Below are 21,782 nucleotides of genomic sequence, written 5' to 3'. Positions count from 1 at the left end.
TTGAGATGAAAAACAGCACTTTTGGGGATCATTTTCTGCTTGTGCGCGGCTCGTGCCTAATCTCGCGCCTCAGCAGCCTGTTGTCTGTGTCCGTGGAGAAACGCACAACTTTGCCGCGAGCTGGAGCCGGAGCCGGAGCTGGAGCTACAGCTGGTCTGAGCGGCGCACCAGGGCCACACGTGGGGTGCCAAGAAGGGGACCAGCGCAGCGGCCCCGGTGCTCGGCCGGTCTGTGGTTGGACGGGGCGGTCGGTGCAGCTGTGGAGCGGGGATGATGAAGACGGGGGTGATGGTGATGATGAATGGCCCGGCGTCTCGAGCAGGCGCCGGGCTTTCGCTGCCGTTATGTTTACTACTACTACTGTGCGCTCTCGTCTTTCTCCCGCCGTGCGCTCACTCGCACCCGCAGCCGTGCCAGGTGCTGAAACGCATCGGCCACACGGTTCGGCTCGGGGTTCTGCACGTTCAGCCTCGCGTGTTCTCCGCCACTGCTGCTGGCAGCGGTTCTGAGGACTGGGAAGCCGAGGGAGGCTCGACGACGGGGAGCGCGGAGCGGCGGCTTAAGTTGGAAAAACAGGTTAAAACAAGTGCCAGTGCGCCTGGATACGGAAACCTCAGGACTAGAGGCACCGTTAACAGCCAAAGGGGAGCCAACAGGAGTAAGAGCCAGGCGCGACAGCGGGAGGAGAACACCTCCAAGGAGAACCGGGTGTTCGCGCCCCGAGAGTCGGTCCTGCTCGCCGCCGAGGCTCTGAACCGCGCCGGATTACTTCCCTATAATTTGTCCCTGGAGCTGGTGATGGCCGTGGGGTCCGGGCTCGGTGAGCTGCCCGCGTTCTCCTTCTCCTCTGCGGGTGGCCCCGACAACGAGGACCCGCTGTCCTTCTTGGAGAGCGTGTGTCACACTGTGGTGGTGCAGGGGGTTTCCGCCATGATCTCCTTCCCACGGAACCGGGACGAGTTGGTCAAGTTGGAGTTCGTCTCGCTGGCGCTTCGGGTGCCGGTTGTCAGCGTGGTGCAGAGGGAATTCACGCGCCAAAGTGAGGTAAAAAAGGAAGAGAAAAAAAGTTATGTCTGAGTTGTATTTGAACTGTTGATCACTACACTCCAACATACAGCTGCAGTGGGCGAGTGTGTGTGTGTGTGTGTGTGTGTGCAGGTGTGACAGCTGTTGTGATACAGAACAACGGGGATTTACCTGTGACAAGTGGACATCATGTTGATACACGAGGGCGAGCGGGGTCAATTCACACTAAATAGATTTATCTCAGTTGAAACGCGTAAGTGAAATGAGTTGGAGTGGATTTATGAGGCCTAATTCACCAAGTGCCATCAGTGGCCCACATTTCAAACAGCAGCTGGAGGGGGAGACACGTCCTCCTGTTCTTGGTCTTTTCTCCCCTCCTGCCTCCCTCCCTCTCTCTTCCCTCTGTGCGTTAGGCATCTTGTCAGAGGACGTGAGCATTTTCCTTTTTCCATTTTCTTTCCTTCCTCTGTATTGATCTTGGTTAAATGGCCCAAAAATAAGCTAAAATGGCGACACAATTTGGGACACGAGCTGATGTTCGCACAAAGCATCAAATTAGGGAGCAGGATGGGGGAGAGGACAGGACAGGAGCAGGCTCTGTCCATGGTGCTGAAACCTACTCCATGTCTGTGCAGAGGAGAGGATTGTATCTTCTTTTAAGGATACAAGCAAAAGTTTGATTGAAGGCTGTGTGCACCTTGCAGCAAACGCCCTGAGGGATATAGTATATATGTGTAAACACATGCTTCATTGATATTCAGCACCCTGTGTGTATACATGAAGCTAAAATATAAAGTTCAGCATCATGGGAGGAGAGCACAGCAGGGTAGTGCAGTATAAGGTATCAAAATGAAGTGTAGTGACAGAGTGTGTTAGTTTCACTTCCAGCCAACCTCTTACACACACACACACACGGTAAGATCTGGTTGTGTAAACATATAGAGTGTTAATCTGACTCCTTTCAACACAGAGATGATGAGCTGCTCTTTTATCACTCCATCCACTAACAAAGATCAGACACATGTCTGATAATCAAGCTGCTTATTGAGATGTTAATCAACAGATCTTCAATGAGCTCCACCATCAATCTGAAGTTAAATCTTTGACTGTAGCCTTTGGCCTGCTCTCAAGTCTGTACATGAAAAAAAAACATGTATACATAGCCACTTGTATTATAGAGTAACCTGGGCAACACTATAGTCATTCAGCTGCACCCTGATTCAGCCACACAGAATATTTTGAAGACGTTTCACTGCTCAATGCAACAAAGTCAGAACTGCTCTTCACCACCTGTTCTTTTAATTACTTCAACTTTGGCCAGACTGTGTGTTCAGTTCTATTCTCCACACAATAGACCCACTTGGCAGGAGAACATACTTATAAATCCACTTAATCACTAAACACATTAAATATGGCACCGTCATTTTTAAAGCAACGACCAATATCTAATGTAGCGGTCTGGTTAAATGGAGAGCCATCAATCATTCTGTTAAGGAGGAATTACATAATTTTATGTGTGTTTTTGTCTCTTTTTAAATGGACCTGGAGTCTGATAAAGTCTATCTACCTATCCACCTATCCACCTATCTACCTATCTACCTATCTACCTATCTACCTATCTACCTATCTATCTATCTATCTATCTATCTATCTATGCCATGGTGGACATGATGCCATTTAAGAATCAAGAAGGCTGGTTTGTTGTCTGTTGTTGAACACATAGAAACACATCACATCTCTACAAAAATTTGAGTCAAATAAAAAACAGAAGAACTCCACTGACAGCCTCAAAACTTTCAAATTGATCTTCAGAATGGTTAGAAGCAGGGACAGGCTATACAATGTACCATCAAGAACCTATTTACAGCATAGCACATTAAAATTGTTTTTCAGTACCTTCCATAGCAACACCACTAACAGTACCAAACATGGCTGAGCGCGTTCCGACCCGCCTCCTTCACAGATTAACGGTCAAGTCGAGGCAACTGCAACAATTTTGGTTAAAATTCAGGAGAGATCCCCTTCATGTTTAATGAAAATCAGCCCTGACTGTCAGTAAGAGACGGGATGAGCCTGGTCAGTTCCATGAGCTGAGAAGCTGCTCCCCTGCCAAATACACCAAGTGAAGATTATCAGAATTTGCAGCTGGAATGAGGGAGACAGAAAAAAAAATGAGTTAAAAAGTGTAAACACCCTAAATGCATCACTGGGATGGTTCATCAATAATCATTCTGCAGAGAAGACACCTAGTGCGTGTGTGTGAACAGGTAAATTCTCTCTCACGACTCTTAAGTAGAGACACCCACACACACACAGACACAAAATGATGTAGTGTAACACTGTAAACCTCTTTAATTAGGTGGCACTAACAGGGCACTTATTGCATATCAATGAGTGCAGGCTAACAGAGTGTGTGGTTCTTGGCTTTCCACGCACAACCATCCTGGGAGGGGCATAGAGCATCATTGTTTTTTTTTTCAACACTCACACTCACGCACACGCGCACCTACGTACACACACACATCTAAACCATTAGTTAGGCTGAAGGGTTCTGGGACACTTGCCACCTAGTGAGCTAAAGTACGTGTGTGTGGGTGTGCGCGTGTGTATAATATCCAATTTCCTGCTTTGTGCACAAGGAAGCATTTCGCTGCAAGGAGTCAGCAGGTGTCCACTGTCCAAACTGGTTCAGAGAAGAAGAATAACTGGTATAGGTATAGCAGAGGAACCCACCAACAAAGACTAAATACAAGATTAACTGATGGGTTGCGTAGAGAGGTGGGTGGGTTAGTGGATGGAAGGAAGGACGGAAACATCGAGGGAAGAGACAATTATACAAACAGATTGTGCACTGCTCGAAATGGCTTAACTCCCCCCTGGCTCAATCTAGTTCCACAAGCAAATCCCAACAGAAAGCCGACAGCAACCCTCTCCAAAAAACAGTTTCCACAATATGAAAACTGTCTGGAAGTCTTGAGAAGTTCTCATTAGTGACCTTGGCCTCATTTCATCCCGCCAAACTTTATTCTAGCTAAGGTTAAACTAAGTTCACTGTTAGAAATTATACAATATAATAATTTGGCAAGTGACTTTTGATAATGTAATCTGCACACAGTTTGTTATGTAAGTCTCAAAATGATGAGGCTGCATGAGAATATGAAGCTTATGGAGCAGAAGATAAAGTAAACTCGGAGTGAAGGGACGAGGGAGACTGGGAATAGGTGGTGGGGGGTTTTTAGGAAGCAGGACGTGGTTGAAAGGGACTGAGAAACTCCTGGGGAAAGACCAGTTGTCTGTGATACAAGGACCTAGTTTTTATGTGAAAATATATTATATCCTCTGCTGCCCTGCCACACTGCAGCTGTAACAAGTGGAAAATGAAGATATGGCATCTTCACAGACAGCTTGAAGGGTAGATGCAAATATCTGTTGCCATTTAATCCATTTATGTACAACTGTATGATATTTGCATTAAAATGTGTTGCAGATATTTCCATTATGTCAAAGGGCATATATACAGACCTATACATGGAATAAGTACTGTACTGTAGATGTGCAGTGTTAGACACACAGCTATCCTATTATAAATTCTTTAAGTCCATTTACAGTACCATCTGTTATAATAAGAGCTCAGGTGCTGGAGTGGGTTGTCCACTAAGGAGAAGGTCGGTGGTTCAATCCTCAGAATGTCCTTGACCAACACTCATATGTTCACACATGTGAGCATGTGTGTAGAAGAAAACATTGTGTGATTGTTTGTGTGAATGTGAGTAGTAGTGAAAAGCACTGTGAGTGGTGGTTAGAGGCTAGAAAAATGTGCTATAACAATGCAGCCCATTTACAGACAATAAATCATACATCGCTGCAGAGATTGTACGTGTCAGACAGGTGTGGATTTAATTTGATGGTCATTTGTAATGCTGTAGTGGTGATGTGGACCGCATTTGTACACGTGTAACCAACAGCTGCAGGGATGTACATCGCGGCCTGCACGATGTGGCAGTCTGAATACGTTTTCTCCAGCAGAACAGAAGGAGGCCATTTGTCTTACAACAAGTACAGAACAGCACATCCCACGATAAGTTCAGGTTCAGGGCAGGGGGCTCGGGGAATGACAGATGATAGTGAGGAATATTTGTACTGTAATGTACACGGATATAAATACTAAAGCTGGAAATAACTTTTCAATTTCATCCCTGTGAATTAATTTAAAGATTAAGAGATTGGAGTAATTATGTTCTGAGCTTCTACCCATGAACGATAGGGTTTTGCTGAGTGTGGGGGGAGTTAGTGGACTTCCTCATAAATAATGTGAACAGTGACATAACAAGGCCAGGTGGATGAAAGGGTACGTACGGGTAGGTCTTTATCAAGTTCTTGGGGGGTCAGGGCCATTGGGATTTCTAGCTGTGAAAAAGAAGAATAGTGAGACCCCCCGGGATGTTAAAGTTTTGCAACATATGCAAGATTTTTTTTTTTTTCCCCTGAAAATTACTGCAAGTACAGAGCAGATTTTTATATGTTTAGTTAAAACAAATTCCACGTGAACCTTTTTTAATCCGTTTTCACCCTTTACCCACAACGAATCATCTAATCAAGGACAGATCGATAACCAAGTCATTACTAGTTTATTTGATTTGTCCACTGGCTTGTGATTCTGCCAGGCGCTGCAGTTTTACCATACAGCAAGGGCTGCAAGTTTCTCCAACCTCAAATCTCACAGCAAATGTGTTTTGTGTGGAAATCACAGAAGAAAAAAAGAAAAAAAAGGGGAAGATTTTTCAAGACAGAAGAAGGATGAAAGGGGAGCACAGTGACAGCAGACCTGGGATTTCCTGGTGCATCGAAAGCAACAGATCTCTGTATTTATGTAAGAGAGCAGTCACCCGCACTTCCCGGCAATTTCCCCTTTTTTTCTGTTTATTTACATGAGGAACAAAGAGAAGGTTACAGATTTATGGTGATCACGGTGCAGAAGTGCTGCCGCTGAGAATAAATCCTCCAATTCTCCTGAGAGGAGGTGGGAGTCTGATGCCCTGCGGACTGTGTTACTGTTTGTTTCTCTGAAAAAGGACTTTTAACATCTGAAATAAAACCTCATCTCATTGCTTTTGTTTGCAATGATAATCCATTTGTGTACATGTGACCATGAGGTGAATAATAATTGTCTCATTTGCATGTCTATTGGCTGGAGTGATTAATGGGATAAATGAAATTAACCAATGGATTAATCTAATGGACCTTTAGTGCAAAGCTTGTATAAAAGTTGTAAAGTCAATTAAACAGAGTTGTGTGTGCAGTTCCTGTGTGTGTGTGTGTGTGTGTGTGTGCAAGTAGATGACTGATTGATTACCTGGGTGACTGGTATGTTGTGGACTGGGTATAGTATGCCAACGAACGCTGAAGCTGAACTGGCAGTTCATGCAGGCTGAATTAATTTTATCTGAAGCATTACAGGGATGACTGTGTCAGCTTTGAAGCGTATCCGCTCTGATCTTCTGGCTTACTTTAATTCTGGTGGTGCAGTGCACTCTGTGTGTAGGATATAGTGGGGCTTGCACTGGCCTGATCATAATGGCACTCAGGGAGCCAGTGGACCGATCTGATGGTTTGCCTGTTAACAACTAACCAGCCACATTTTGCCATTTCTACCAACTGTTACAGTAAGTTTTGAATTTCATGTCCAGCTTTTAGATTATTTCAGAATAGTTGAAAGATCAGTGCTTGACGTCACGGACATTGGTTTAACCATCCATCCATTACCTACAGTATACAGCTCGTCTGTGCAGGGTCACAGGGTGCACTGAGGCAATCCTGATATAGGGCACCCGGGACAGGTCACCAGGCTATTGCAGGGTTAGGCTTAGAACATGCCAACTGGGATCGAACCGAGAAACCTACTGCTGTGATGTCATAGAGCTAACCTCTGTACCACCAAGCCGCGCCAACAGCAGTTAACAGTGCTGCGGCTAAAGCACTTCTCAGTATTTAACCTGGAACTCCAGGAAACTGCATGAACTGCACATTGCAAGCCAACTGTAATGTTCCCCAGTGGAAAAAAAAACAAACAAAACAAAACTGTGGACTAAGTATTTTTTCCACCTTGACAAATGCATAACTAAGATCTGATAAATCTATATTTTAAGACCTAGAAGTGTGAAACACTTGAGCAAGAATAAGAACCCTAACTATTGGGGTTTGAAGGTCTCATGCTGAACATAACTGTATATGTTTCTCATAATTTTTCTCCACGATTTCTGATAACAGAGTCGCCCATACAGCAAACAAGGAGACCCCTGAACCTCTGTTTGCAACCTGTAGATTACCTTATGACCTGAAAAGCTAGAGGGCATTTAATGTACTGAAAATACACCAACAACTCCATGGATGGCAGGAAATTAATCTAAAAAATGCACAATACATTTAAGAAAAGGTGCCACAGCATTATAGAAAACACACCACTCGCTGTTTTATACTCATATTTGAAATCTTTGCCTCTGCCAAAATGCAAAGCAGCATATTAATCAGATGTCAGGTTCATCAACAGTTCTCATCACATCACCTTGCAGCACCATGAGACAACACGCTTGTTATCTGAGGTCTAGTTGGAAATCGCACACCAGTGTCTGTACGTACTCATTGATCTTTCCAGCCCTCGTGAATCCACCAATGCATTTGTGAATTAAATTACATGGAACTGGCAGAGTGAGTGGAAGACCCACTCTCAATGGAGCCCAGCTGTGTTTCTTTATAAGTTTCAGGTATATTGCTGAAAACAAAAAAAGCCTGTACACATAATAGATGCACAGTATTTTTTATGATGTGAATAATGATATTCATGGGAGCAGGTAAGTGAAGGCTGAAATCCATTATATCCAGCAGACTGTGTTTGGAACAAGGAACAAGTTGAATTCTAAGAGAGAAAGTAATTCCACTTCTTCCCTTCCACTAATTCCTTTTCCGTCTCTCCTTCCTTTCTCCTCCTATCTTCTATATCCGTTTCTCCTTCCTGGTGTCCCATCCCCCTAATCTTATCCCCCTCTAACCTTCTCTAAATCGCACCCCGCTCCCTCCTCCACCATCTTCCTATTACTCTCATTTTATCTGTCACCCTTTTCCCATCACATCTCTCTCTTTCTCACAACCTTTCTTTCATTCCAAACCAATCCGCTAATGTTTTATTTCTCCTATTTCTCCGTCCTCCATGAAATCCAACTGACCCTGACAACCCCCTTTGTCCTCCCCATCACCACTTGTTCATCACTCCCACTAACCTTACATTTTCATATTCTCCATCTCTTCCCGTTTATTTAACTGTGCCTCCTCTCTATCCCAACTCCATTTCCATTCCCTTCCATCTATTTCTTCCAACCCCCTTAACTCTTCCTCACCTCTTGTATACCCATTCCCTTATTTTTTTGTTTAATACACATTTTAACTCCTTTCCCAAATGATCTCATATTTCTTTCTCTGTCCTCCACCCTCACCCTCTCAACTTCTCATCATTCTTCTCCCATTACACTCATTCCTCTTACTATCTCCTCACAGAATCCTCTCCATTTCCAAATGGCGATGCGGACGGTGGAGGCCCCGCCATCCCGCCTCCTCTATTTCCTGCTGATGATGAACGGCTGGTGGGACATCAGCGTTCTCCTCTGCCAGGAATGGGACATTAGCGACTTCCTCATCCTCATCAAAAACAACACCCGCTTCCATCTGGGCACTCTTGTCAACCTGACAACCAACATTTCCACCTCGTCGCCGCCGGCGTCCTCAGGATTGGCATCGGGCGGCGCAACAGGGGCCGACTCCGCGTCTTCATCGTCTTCTTTACCCTATTTTTCCTCAGCGGCCTCCACTGCTGCTTCTGCGTCCACCTCCTCCGCAAAATCTGACCAGCAGCAAGCTCTCATGCGGCAGCTGGAGGCCCTGAGAGAACCTTCGTCCACGACGGGGGTGGTGACGTTTGGATGCGATATCCGTGAGGTGCGCCGTCTGTGGACACTCGCCACTCGGATGATGCTCCCGGAGTATCACTGGGTCCTGGGGGACAGTCAGAATGTGGCCGAGCTGAGAACAGAGGGGCTGCCGCTGGGGCTTCTGGCCCACGGGGTCATGGGCTCCCCTTCTCTGGATCACTACGTCCACGACTCGTTGGCGCTGGTGGCGCGGGCGGTGGGCAGCGCAGCCCAGGAGAATCCCGCCTTGGCACTCATACCTGGGACTACAAACTGTATGGATGTACAACAGAACAACGGCAGCTCAGGGGAATACTTGGCAAGGTAGGTAAACTGTAAATTCATGTGAATATGAATATGATAATTATGTTTCTACACTTATAAGGGACTGTTGTGTGACAGCCCTTCGCACGTCACCTAACAAAGTACCAGGCATCTAAGATCTATTGGCACCATCTCCAAACCTACTCGAGCTGGCTTCACATTAAACATCAAGCATGTTAACATCATTATGCCTCGATAAATCAGTTTAACTTAACGCAGATTGATCAAAAACTCTCCATTATCACACAATAGTTTAAACTTACAATGGTTCTGGGAACTTGAAAGCAGCCTCAGTGAGCCGTGAGCACTACCTCGTCTTTTAAGTTGATGTGACAAACCTGTTTGCAAACATTTCTCTATTTACAGACGCAGCAGATAGGGGGGAACATTAGCATTCATTTGGAGTTGTTGGTTCCTGGCCGCCTGGTGAATACAAGTCCACTGATCCTCACAACTACTGAGGGAAATGAGTGGCTCTTTTGCAGCTGAATGAATGTGAATCAATGTGTTATGAGAATACTCATTATGACATTAACATCTGAAACAGCATGTACTGGTCAGTAAAAATGAATAGTCACACCATTATACTCCTTTTCAGAGCTTCGATGGGGCCCGAAAATCCAGCTCACACCGGCCTGAGCTCCTACAGTACACATTTCCTCAACACCGGTCCCGGCCCATTAGCTCTATTTATTAAACCTAACATTTTCTAATAAGCTCTGACAAAGTTTAATGACAGAAATTAGGTTCAACACAGAGGAGGCACGCCATGCGGATAGTGTTGAAATTTATAACGTTGTAACTTTATCATAAACCTTATAATGCATCTTTAAAAGTTGGTTGTGGGTTGAGGTTACACTCTGAACACATGTAAAGTTGCAGTCTGGAGCCAGATCTGACCGTCTCAGGTAGAGAATCTAACCTCTACCCTTTTGATTGCCAACACATTTGGTTTGTTTCGTGGTGCTGCGGAAAAAGTTGATTTAGAGAAAAAAACTAAACTATCCATAAGATTGACAGTCACTGATATAGCCAGTCTGGATGATCCCAGGTCTGTTTACAGATGCCAAGAGAAAAGAAGCCTCAACACATATCAAATACATCAGCATGCTGTTTTCTCTTTCGTCAGTGCCCAGCATTTGAATACACCTACAGAGTTTGTCCTGAAAGAACACAATTTTATCAAAGTGAACAGAGAATAATGATAAACAAATGACTCATGCAGTACCAATCAGACTTTGACAGTGGCCATTATTACATTTTTTAAAAACTGACATGATAATAAGCAGGTTAGTGAACCTGGGTCATTTCAATCCAACAGCGTGTCATCTCTCTACTTTGCCACCTCTATCATCTCTTTGCTGCTTCTCTCACATCTGGCAGATGTTTGGTCCAAGTGTAGCTACAAATGTCAGTCTGGAATTGAAACTGCCACTGAAACACATTATACATTCACATCTGCATAGATGTATATGCATGCACAACCACGCACCATATTAGAACGCACTCTATATTCACTCAGTCATGGCAGCAGTGTGGTGAAATGATAACATGTGATGAATTGCATTTAGCAGCAGCGACGTGCAGCTGCGTCTGCATCTGGGCCACTGTACTTTATACTGCTGAGATATGAGCAGTCAAGAGTGTGTGATCACACACCACTGCATTATAATTAGAGTTTGACCTTTCCTACTGAGATTCTCCTCAAAACACCTGAATCAGCAGAGCAATCGTACCAGGAAGAGAATTATTTGAACAAGGTGAGCTTGGAGGAGCTGGAGGAGATTGACTGATTGTGCATACATTTCTTTGCCTCGTTTTAAGCTGCTTATGGAATCTTGATTCATCTTCCAATGTTTTACATATCACAGAAAGGAACCCCTAAAGTCACTGGACCTTTTACCAGGTTTATAAGAGACCTGTTGTCGACCGAGTGAGGGCAGAGGATTTACCTGAAGAGGTTTAGTTTTCCATGTTGGGTCTAATCCCAGTTGAGGATTTGGAAAAGTCTGCCATATACCTGGCTCAGAAAAATCTGCAGGTATTAGATCGTAATATGTGATAGACTGTAACCAGCTGTGCAGGTTGTGGATAAGAAAAGGAGATTGTGTTTGTACATAACCTGCTAACACAAAAAAGGGCTGCTTTCTCCAAGAAAACATTCATTTCCTCTTTTTTTGTGATGCAGTCTGTTGTAAAGCCGTGTGACTGTTTGGACTGTCCGATCACATTCATGCTCCAGGGATTAATAGATGTAGACTCACTTTTCTCTTTCCAATTTCAACATGTCTTTCTAGGTTATACAGATTTAGACCAGGGTCCAATTATCATCTATAACTTTTTTCCACATACAGTAGTTTGACATTTGCCTGTGCAGTTTGACCTTTATATGGGTTTACTTTGTGAAAAAGATGACCCGGTGTACATTATGTGTCCACTAAGGCTCTGTCTCCACTATCCCATTCAAGATGATCTCAGAAAGCAGTCAGTACATTTATGTGACACTAATTATGGCCTTAATCCGTCTACAACTGGACAACTAAAGTGTATGTAAAAGCGTTAGTTCTCCAGATCCAACTAAAGCCCAGATAATGCAATTGGGAACCAATTTTCTGCATGTATACGCCTTAATCTGGACAACACATGCTTCAACTGAGACAACACAAAGTGTAGCATGACAGCCGAAACACTTTCTTGGGCTAAACAGGGAACTAAACCATAATTGTATTGTCTCATTATTTAAATCATATTGAAGCTAATTCTTCAGTGACTCTGTATCCCCTTGCACCTTTGTTTTCCTCATTACTCTACTCCTTGTTAACACCTGTCATTTGTCAATAAGCAGTGTAGACAGATTTCTCGGCATTCAGATCGTTTCATTCAGTCATAATTTTCCACGCGACGACAGAGGGCTCAGGGGGCAGGGGGGAGGGGGGAGGGGACGGCCTAAGGGAGAGGGAGATCTATGAAGGAAATTAGCTCAATGTCCTCAAGTTTTGCAGAGGAGGAATCTGATATGCGAATGAGAAAGTTCCTGAAAGTCAGTTTATATGAGTAGCCTATATTATTAAAGCAATTTTGATTTTGTTTTTGCTTCAGGACATTTAGACTCTGGAGGAGTGTTTAGACACATAAATGATCCGATTTTATTGGATAATAATGTTATCTTTACAAAGTCCGAGTTCAGTTGAGAAAAAGCTGGATGCAAGTCTGGAAAAGTGTAATATATATACACATTTATATGCAGGCTAATATCAAAACATTTTAACATAAAAGTAAATGACAAAGAATTGCTTTGTATCTTGTTTTTTTTTCTTCTCCTAAATCCTCAATTTGTTGTGTGCTTGTACTTCTCGTATTGTACCTCACTTTGTGGTTGTGTTTTGATTCTTGATCATTTTGTAGCCGTTTTGTCTCCGTTTGTAGAAATTAGTCAATTATTTGGAGTTGGTTCTTCTTTTTTCACAACTCACTTTGATTCTTCTGTGTCTGTCTGTAGCCATTTCATATTTTGTTTTGTAGTTAATCATTTTGTAGTCTATGGATGTAAAAATAAATAAATAAATAACAGAGGCTCTAGGCCCGAGCCCTGTTTAGGATTTCTTCCATGTACAAAACAACAAAATTGTTTTGTCCTACATCCACGGTAAGACCACAAAAAAAAGTTACCAAAAAAGGTGTAGAAGCAAAAGAACATTTGAGGAAGAATTGAGGTTGAAGCCGAGGATTTTACTCGGAAATCCAAACGTAAACATGACAACAAGTTGTCATTCACACATTGTGGCTCTGTGAAAAGAGAAGCAGGTGTTGAAAGGAGGAGCTGACACATTAGAGGTTTGTCTGCCTACAAACAGAGCAGTGAAGCCAAATAAAACGGAGCAGGCGGCACTTGTTCAGCACAGTTTATGTCACCGCAGCGTTCACATCCTGATGCACTTTCTGAGCTACACCGACTCCAAATTCCCCACCTGTTGGCAGCGGCACGGATCCACGGCAACAAAAGACGATCCCTGAAATAATTAGACGCTGCAATTAACAAATCATCAATCAAGCAACTTCAAGCTCGGCGACTGAAGACAATCACATGCTGTCACGCTGAGTAAATGTTTCTTAAACACTGATGATGACGAGTTATCATGTTTATACCTCCACCCTCCTCATTGGTAATCAACCTGCAGTGAGCTGATAAAGTCTAATGTGCAAGAATTGCATCAGAGCAGCCTCACCATTATTAGTAGATACTTAATCAGGAGACAAGATGAAAAGACTGAAAAATAAAGCTGTCACTGCTTGATGGTACTATTATTGGCTTATTTATATTTAATTTAGAAATAGAATATACCCTACTATCTTTAAAGGAGACATATTATGCCCCTTTTCCACAAATTAAAATAGTTCCCAGGTGTCTGTGACGTGCTTCGGTCAAAATACTCCAAGGATCAAACATCACAGAACTTTTTTCATCTGCTCAAACAGCCCTGTTCAGAACGGCTGGTTTCAGTGTCTGTCCCTTTAAATGCAAATGAGCCACTGCTTGCCCCGTCCCTTTTACCAGTACTCACAGGTGAGATTATACAAATTCGAAAACTATTGACATTATTGTCAAACTACTGAGAGAACAGCTCAGAAAACCACATGGATTTCAACCTAGGGAGACTGCAAATTACAGATTTTTCAATCAATTGTCAATTTTCACATTTTGGGGGTCAGAAGGCAAGCCAGACTCCAAAATATATGTTAAAGAGCCTTTAAAAAGTGATATTTCCATAATATGTCCCCTTTAAAAGAAGTCCCTGTCTTACTTTTTCTAGACTAGCTGAAACAATGAAATGAGACATTTTCCTACCGGAAGCAGCATACTCTCCCCTCCTCTAAATGATTTCTTTGAGTACTTCTCAGAGATCTAAACTTGGCCTTGAACCTTTCAGCTGCACCGCTCAACCCCCATGGCTGTCTTAATGCTAAACTCGCTGTCATTTCCAGTCTTTTCAGATCTCCCCCTGGGAGAGAACAGCCTTTGGTTTTGCGTTTCAGCCGGGAGTCCTGGCATCAGGTGCTCGGTGGATGAGCCGACCTGGAGGGAACGATCGTCACCGCTAAAGTGTTGAAGCCATGTGACAGATGAGCAGCAGAGAGGCTGCGGCAGGTCTCAAGCTGGACATTGAAACCCTCTGGGGAATGTATTGCGTGATTATTTTGGAGTTATGGCGGCAGCAGAGTCGCCGGCCAAGCAATCAAGTGGTCAAGAAGAGCAATAGTCGATGACATATACAGGTGTTTGTCATCAGCCAACTGTAGTGTTGTCAGGGAATGTGGCACAAGTCATTGTCGAAAAATCACCAGCAGCAGCAGCTATGCAGACAGAACCAGTTCCGGGGTTGCTGAGCTAAAACCTAGACTTTGTAGCAATGTGGTGTGGCTTGAAATGTTCTTAAAAATCTTAACATGAACAGCACAAAAGTAAAATATCTGGTATAATAACTAAAATAACTACACTCACTTATCTGTGGCTCATCACTCTGGTGATGAGAGCAGCCAAAGAGCAGACACATCATTACCCTGACATTTGTTTTCCTGAAGTTTTCCTGCAGGATATGTGATACAACCGGAGCGCCGGTGTCAGGTACAGGACCTTCACACTGATAGTGATGGGGAGGAATTTTAAATACAAAGAGAAAGTTAAGTTTTTTAACAGACTGGATGTGTTATCCTTATTAATCAATGCGCTCCAGGCTATCTGGTAATGAAATAACAGTTCATGTGCAGTCTGTATGTCTGGGCTGTATGGGACGTAACTGAAATCGCTGCGGGGAAGCGGAGTTAATCAGGCAGTTGTGGAATAATGTTTGGCCCGTATGTGAAAGTCTATGAAAGTTTCTCAGTTGAAAATGGTTCTTAAGAAATTTTGCCAACTCCTAGCACTGAGGAAGTTTCTCAGCGTCTTGAGATCGCATTTGTTCTGCATGTTTAGAATATTTATAGCCTAAATATAATGACATAAATAATGCATGGCTGAAAAATGAAAAAAAAAATCCAATAACGCAGAAAGTCTCCATTATGAAAAACTAGATGATTCATTATTTTCTCTTTCAAATACAGTTCATCAGTAACTGCTGGCTATTCTATACTTGACTTTATGCATTTAATATTCCTGTCAGTCTCATCTCTCAGTGCATTTGTTCTCTCAAGCTTTAACCCAAGGAGGATCAGAAGGGTCAGACTGTACCACAGATAAACTCTCCACCCCGATGGTCACATCCCACATCTCTTCTTTCCATTTGTCACTGACCTCCATTTGCTGAGCACTCTCAGAGCCGCACTTCTTTTTTTATTATTATTCATCCACTCATTTGGTCCTGTGGGAAAATTCTTTCAATGCACATCACTTAGCATTATGTAGCGGAAAGAGCCCAAAGGGGACTCTGGAGCAAAGTGCAGGGCAGTGATGGCAGACTTGTGCCAGAGTTCTGTCTCCAGCAATGTCTCTTTCTTTTCTTTTTCTTTTTTTCTTTTACCATTCTTGCAAAAATCCCCCTGCTTTTCAGAAGAAATGTCAAAATCTGAACGCACAAGGAATATGAATTTAAATGGATGAGTGGATAGCCATGGACTTAAGGAGGATCAGCCTACAGTAATTACTCTTCAAGTGTTATATCCTGTATCATTAGGTCAACAAAGTTTCCACTTGCAAGACATTTTCTCTCTTAACTTCTCTCTTAACAATGACCTTCATGGCCAACATTTTAGTTTTATTATTGAAACACACACACACAATCAGTATTGTGAATAACATTTATATCTGCAACTACTTCATTTCAAAACAAAAACCATGCAAACGTCCCATATTATATGGTTTTATTTTACCAACATGTCACAGATCTGTATCCTCACTTGTTGATCATTACAAGACATGGAAATAAGTTCATTGCTTTCACTTTGCAGTTATTCATATTAACGTATGATAAAGAATCTGTGAGATGGGTCCATAAGTGCTACATAATACCAGCAAGACAAGGCTCAGCTCCTAACTGCTTCCACTGCACCGATCAGGCACAGCGGTAAAACTTGTTCAGTGTTGTGGCTGGTGATGTGTTCCATGGCCCCACGCACATGATTGGGTGTGTCTACATTAAAACCAGCACTGGACTTACTATTGTGGCTATTCAGTGTGCATTTTGCTGCTGTAGCTCAGCCCCCGCTGCTGAAAAAAAATCCTTAAGAAATACTGTTCCTTGTTTCAGCTCTAATGATAAAGGCTTAGATGAGTTTCTTTGTTCTGTCCCTTCCATCTGCCCATCCATTTGTTTTTTCTTTTACAGCACCTCCACCTCCAACACATACTCATCCATGCACTTCATTCATGATTAAACTTACAGATGTCTATGCATCACATTGGATATTTGCCTTATTTTTTTAGTTATAATATATTTTTGTTCTTACTTTAACTTGTTAGCCACATCATACTGTAGCTCCCATAACCCGACAGGTACAAACACAGGACTGTCCTTTCTACAGATTCTCGACCTCGACTGATGACAATCAACTGGGTTTTTCAGATTTAAAGACAGAATGAATATGTCAGATGGGGTGTATACCATATAATTATTTATTCTATTAAAAAGTGTAAAGAACAACATTAAGTGTGCCATTCCACAGTATCCACAGTATCTGCATTTACAATTGTGCATAAGCCAGTTAGAGGGACTGATAAGCTTTGTCCACCAGACTGAGAAGCTGAGGGAGGAGGCAGAGAGTAGGGGGCAAAGATGTGATAACAAAAACAAAGGAGACGAAATAATAGGCAGCAGAGAAAGAAAGAGAAAGGCAGCGATGGGGGAAAAAAAGAGAGAAGAAGATACTCGCATAAAATCTGTGTATAACCCCTAGAGATACAGACACACAGATAAACTAGAGGGGGCAAAAGTCCTGCATTAACAGATAAGATAGAGCCAGGACAAATTTCAGCAGGTTCTCTTTTTCATTTTTCCCCTGTCCTTCTTGATAAAAATCATTTTAAAGTGATGCATGCCCACCAATGCCAAGTGTAGTACCCTGAATGTGCCAGCCAGCTGAGCTATGAAGATAAAAAACGCTATATAATAAATGTCTCCTCTGAGAGTTGTATCCCCTGAACCACTGTAAGTAAAACACTCTCTGTTTGCTTCAGGGAGGGACTGGTTTAACAAGGAGGAATGCCCTTGGCAGTGACAGGCGATTCAAAAAAAAAAAGGCAGCTGCATCTGCACATTTTCATTTTCCGTTTGGTGGGAAGAACGAGGTGTTTCGATACATATACTTAAAACCAGCAGGCAGTCACGCTGATGAGTACTTTGCATTTATAGTCCACTGATGTGGACACAAACGCAGATTGTGATTCTACCCCACATCATCCTCAAAGACTTTGTTAGGCGACGCATGAGGCAAGAACACGAGGCAGACATTGAGTGAGTGTTGCCGTGTGTTCGATGTGATTCACGCACGACGCCACTCCTCAGCCCAAAATACCACCAAGACTCCTCTGCTTTAAATGCCATCATGTCTCCAGTTCATGAGCAGGAACTGAATCATGTCGCCTTGTATAAAAAAAAGTTAAACCATAGTTTGTATCTGGAGTGTGGCCTTTGTCTGACAGTAAGAGACCGTGAAAGGATGTTGTGTGTATCCGCAAAGCAGAAAACATGACTGGGCCTGAGTCATCATCAGTGTTGTGGTGAATAGGTTTTTGCTATCCAAACCTCTCCAAACTAACCTTTGATTATTGGCTAAAAGCAATGCAAACCTCTGTTAAGGTGTCACTTTATGTGATAAGTTCCTCAAGAACAGTTCACGCCTGGCAGTTTCAGACATTATATTTAGATTTTTAAGCAATTCAACAGAAGAAAGAAAAAAAAAATACTTTCAACTTTCAACTGCCCCAAACCTGAAATAATTTGGGGGATTATTTTCACGCCTGCAGCTTTCTTTTCACACACAGGAATACTTGAGCTCAACCAAAAAAAAAAAAAAGATGATTTCATTTCATGTGAAAGCTGAACTGCTATAATATAGATAGTGAGGAGGACAGACATTGTTAAACATTTCAAAACTCACTCTGGGGGAGGATCATCACTGCACTGTAGAAATACACTAATGACAGTGTGTGAAGTAAAAGTAATCATCAAACTCTCTCCTGTGAGCTTATTAGATTCATTGATGTGTAAGTAACATTTAAGTTTAAAGTTGACCAAGACTTTATTTGAACTATTTTACAAACTTTTATATTCTATAACAATGCATCATAGTTAATGCAGCAAGACGATACCAATTTGTGAAGCAATTTGTAACAATAACTTTGTCAAATGTCCCTTTGAACTGTAGTGGGGACAAATCAGGGGCAAGTACTGCAATTTTGTACTTGAGTGAGTTCCTTACATTCTATTCACAGAGAAAGAAACAAGAAATCATGTCCCCATTACGCTGCATTTTCCATGCAGAGTGAAGGTAATACGAGCCCATTTTAGCTGAGCTCACGCCAATTCATCACAAACAGCAGTCCTGTAAGTGCGTGAGTTCAACTAAAATTACTGCAAACTGGTCTGATTAGAGGAATTCAATAGTTCATTAATGCAGGGATCCAATCAGGATCAATCCCGGATGTAATGAGTATCCTCCAAATCTGATTATGCGAGTGCAGTAGCAGCACTTTAGCTGTGGCACACTGCTCCACGTCTGCTCCCTGTCCACATGTGAAAGGAGAGGATTCAAAGGCTCCCTTACATGAGAAAAATCCACATGTGCCCTCTTATGTGCACTTATGTGCCCAACTTGGACGTGTTTGTTGCAGCGTGTAATGTTTGTTATGCTAGTGGGAAAGAGCAGTGGTGGCGCAGCCTTTGAGTGAAAGAGAGCATCTCTGACTTTCTAAGGAGCGACTTCCCGCTGCAGGCGAAACTGTGAAACACTCAGCTCCACTTACACAACTCCACTCGGATGACATCCCCTGCCAGCGTGCGTCTGAAACTGGCTGCAACTTCGCATTCCCGAGATGAAACACTCCAAAGACTTTATCAAGGTCTTGACTAAAACATAAAGTAGAAACTGTTGTAATATGTGGTCCTTTCCTAAAAAGGCGGCATTACACTTTTAACACGCGACGCCCACTGCGCTGTCGGGAGTGTACGAGAGCGTGTCACTTCAAGCGTGCACACCGGGGAGAGAGACACACTCCCCAGGTAGCTTCATATTTACAAGCAGCGGTGTAGAAGCTGACCTTCAGACGGACTAGTTGAGCTGTCAGTTTGGTTTAAAGCCTGTTAAAAGATGGAGGGAAGTAGACAAGGTGGTGAAAAGGGACATTTCCCAGTGAGCAAGGTGACACAAACGGAACATTTTGGAAAAGGTCACGTCGTTTACATCATTACCTCCTGAAGGCGTATTGAAGAAGTGTTCATCGCCCTGCACAGAATGGATGCCTGTGTTCCTTCTTACATCCAAACATATCCATTCCAATGGACAAGTATGTGTGGACGTGTGTGTTTATGTGTGTTGTGTGTGGGTGTGGATGTGATTTTGTGCGTCTGCTCTGGTATCTGACACTCTCAGACAGCCAGTAGCATGGCTCAGTGAGAGAGATGGCGTGATCGCTGGACCGTGGTCTGTCTTATCCTGACACACACACACACACACACACACACACACACTAGACAGCCACTGGGGCCACCAAGATAATACACCTCTCCGGTGCTGGTGTTATACCATTAAATTGGAATTTTTGTATAAACTAACCAAGGGTAAAACATAAATCGTACTTTTAAGCCTGTAAATCCCAGCTTCAAAAAAAAAAAATAAATAAAAATAAAAATGAAAAATCCTAAAAGGTGCCTGGAAAAGGTGATATTCTCACTGGCAAACGAACAAGAAAAAAAAAACCCAGCCAGCAGAGAACTTTGTCCGCTGCTGCGCATCTTGCAGTTAATTTGATTGTAGGAGTTGAACTGCGCTTCATGCACTCCAAACGCTTAGCGACTCATTAGAGACAAAGTGAAAGTTTGGGCTTTCTGCGAGCATAAACAAGATAGATGCATGGATAGAAGACGAAATAAGAAACTTATTTTAAAAACTAAAGGAAAAGGAAGTCAGTACAGTAGATGGGTCACTGTTGAAAACAACTTCAATTCAGGCCTATCATTCTGTAGTCTTATGTCTGGTAGCTGTGAATTGTGATCACTGCTCCTGCTCCTTCCTGCCTTCACCAGGAAAACTTCAAATCATTGGTCATTTGTTGTTGAAATGTTGAAAATGAACTATAATAAACTCTACAGAGGTGAGGTGAAGTGAAATTTTGTCACAGCACCACAAAACTATATAAAAGGTGGTGGAGCTATTTTCAATAATAAAAAAACATGTCCATAAACAGATGATTTGTATTTTGACCACAACTACAATCATTCCCTCACCGTATCCAAAATGCTCAGTCAGAATTGTGGAACTTTCCTGCAGAAAACTTTCAACAAAAAATATGGTAGTTTAGTGGTTGAGAAAATGTAGTTCCAATGGAAAATACTCCTTAAAGGAGGTGAGAATATTTCAAATTTGACTGATGCTGCCCTTTTTTCAGTGGCTAAAACATATTTTTCCCCCAGCCTTGTTCACAGCAGTGAACTGGAAGCTCACGGATCCAAATGTACTGCAGGTGATCCACTTGTTATAGTTAATACATCACACACAACCTACATGAAATAACCCAAACCACAACTCTAGGCAAGGCTGCTGGTGTTGCTTCTGTTTTGATGGCATCCACAGCTCAAGTGGCATGCAGCCCAGCATGCCCACCTTCATAGTACTATTTTCTACTCTCATACAATTATAATACAGTACAGTGTGTGGCTCATTAAGACTCAGTATACTATTATTTATGGCACTGGTCATATGCTGTTCCTGTCCACAGAGAATTGTGGTCTAGGAGTTTCAAAGAATGTTCAAACCCACTTTAGTCTGAAATCCACGAACTTCTCTTACACCACACACTGAAAAGTAATTTCACTCGGGAGTTTAAAATCAAAGTAGCGACTGCACACTACACCACATACTTATTTGAACATTGAAACATTCACTCAGTTTCCGATGTCTCTTGAATTGGAATTAGTTTGTAAAAATCTGTAAAAATCCTGGATGGAGTCTTTGTTAGTCGACCACTTAACAGTGTATATATTTGGCAGGCAGGATGACACTAATTATTGGTTAATAATCTTTAACCTGACAGATTGCTACATTAGGCCACTGGTGGCCTTTGGAAACTTAACATACAGAAATCAAAAGATTATTCTTACCCAATAATGCGTATACTGTCCACAGTGTCTCAGCTATCTGCCTGAAAGAAATGAAGCACCCAAGATGACAGAGATTATCGACAGACTAAAAATGTTCCTCTAACTCCTCTGCTGTCCTCTGTCACTCCTCTTCTCCCCCTCCCCCCTGTTATTTCTTTCCCCCCTT

At 42.7% G+C, this 21,782-nt stretch overlaps 1 protein-coding gene across 1 annotated transcript in view; it reads left to right on the top strand.

Annotated features, from left to right (window-relative positions):
* Positions 1–270: 270 nt before the first annotated feature.
* grin3a (glutamate receptor, ionotropic, N-methyl-D-aspartate 3A) overlaps positions 271–21,782 on the top strand; it is a gene marked incomplete at both ends in the record, with an annotated part of 42,601 nt that continues 21,089 nt past the window's right edge. Inside the window, 2 exons of the mRNA XM_083983195.1 lie at positions 271–1,044; positions 8,575–9,308. Coding sequence (XP_083839321.1) covers positions 271–1,044; positions 8,575–9,308 — 1,508 coding nt within the window. The remainder of the gene's footprint in view (positions 1,045–8,574; positions 9,309–21,782) is intronic.

The sequence above is a fragment of the Trachurus trachurus genome (assembly GCF_905171665.1).
Source record: "Trachurus trachurus genome assembly, chromosome: 12".
NCBI classification, from domain to species: Eukaryota; Metazoa; Chordata; class Actinopteri; order Carangiformes; family Carangidae; genus Trachurus; species Trachurus trachurus.
This window is presented reverse-complemented; position numbering and strand designations above follow the sequence as displayed.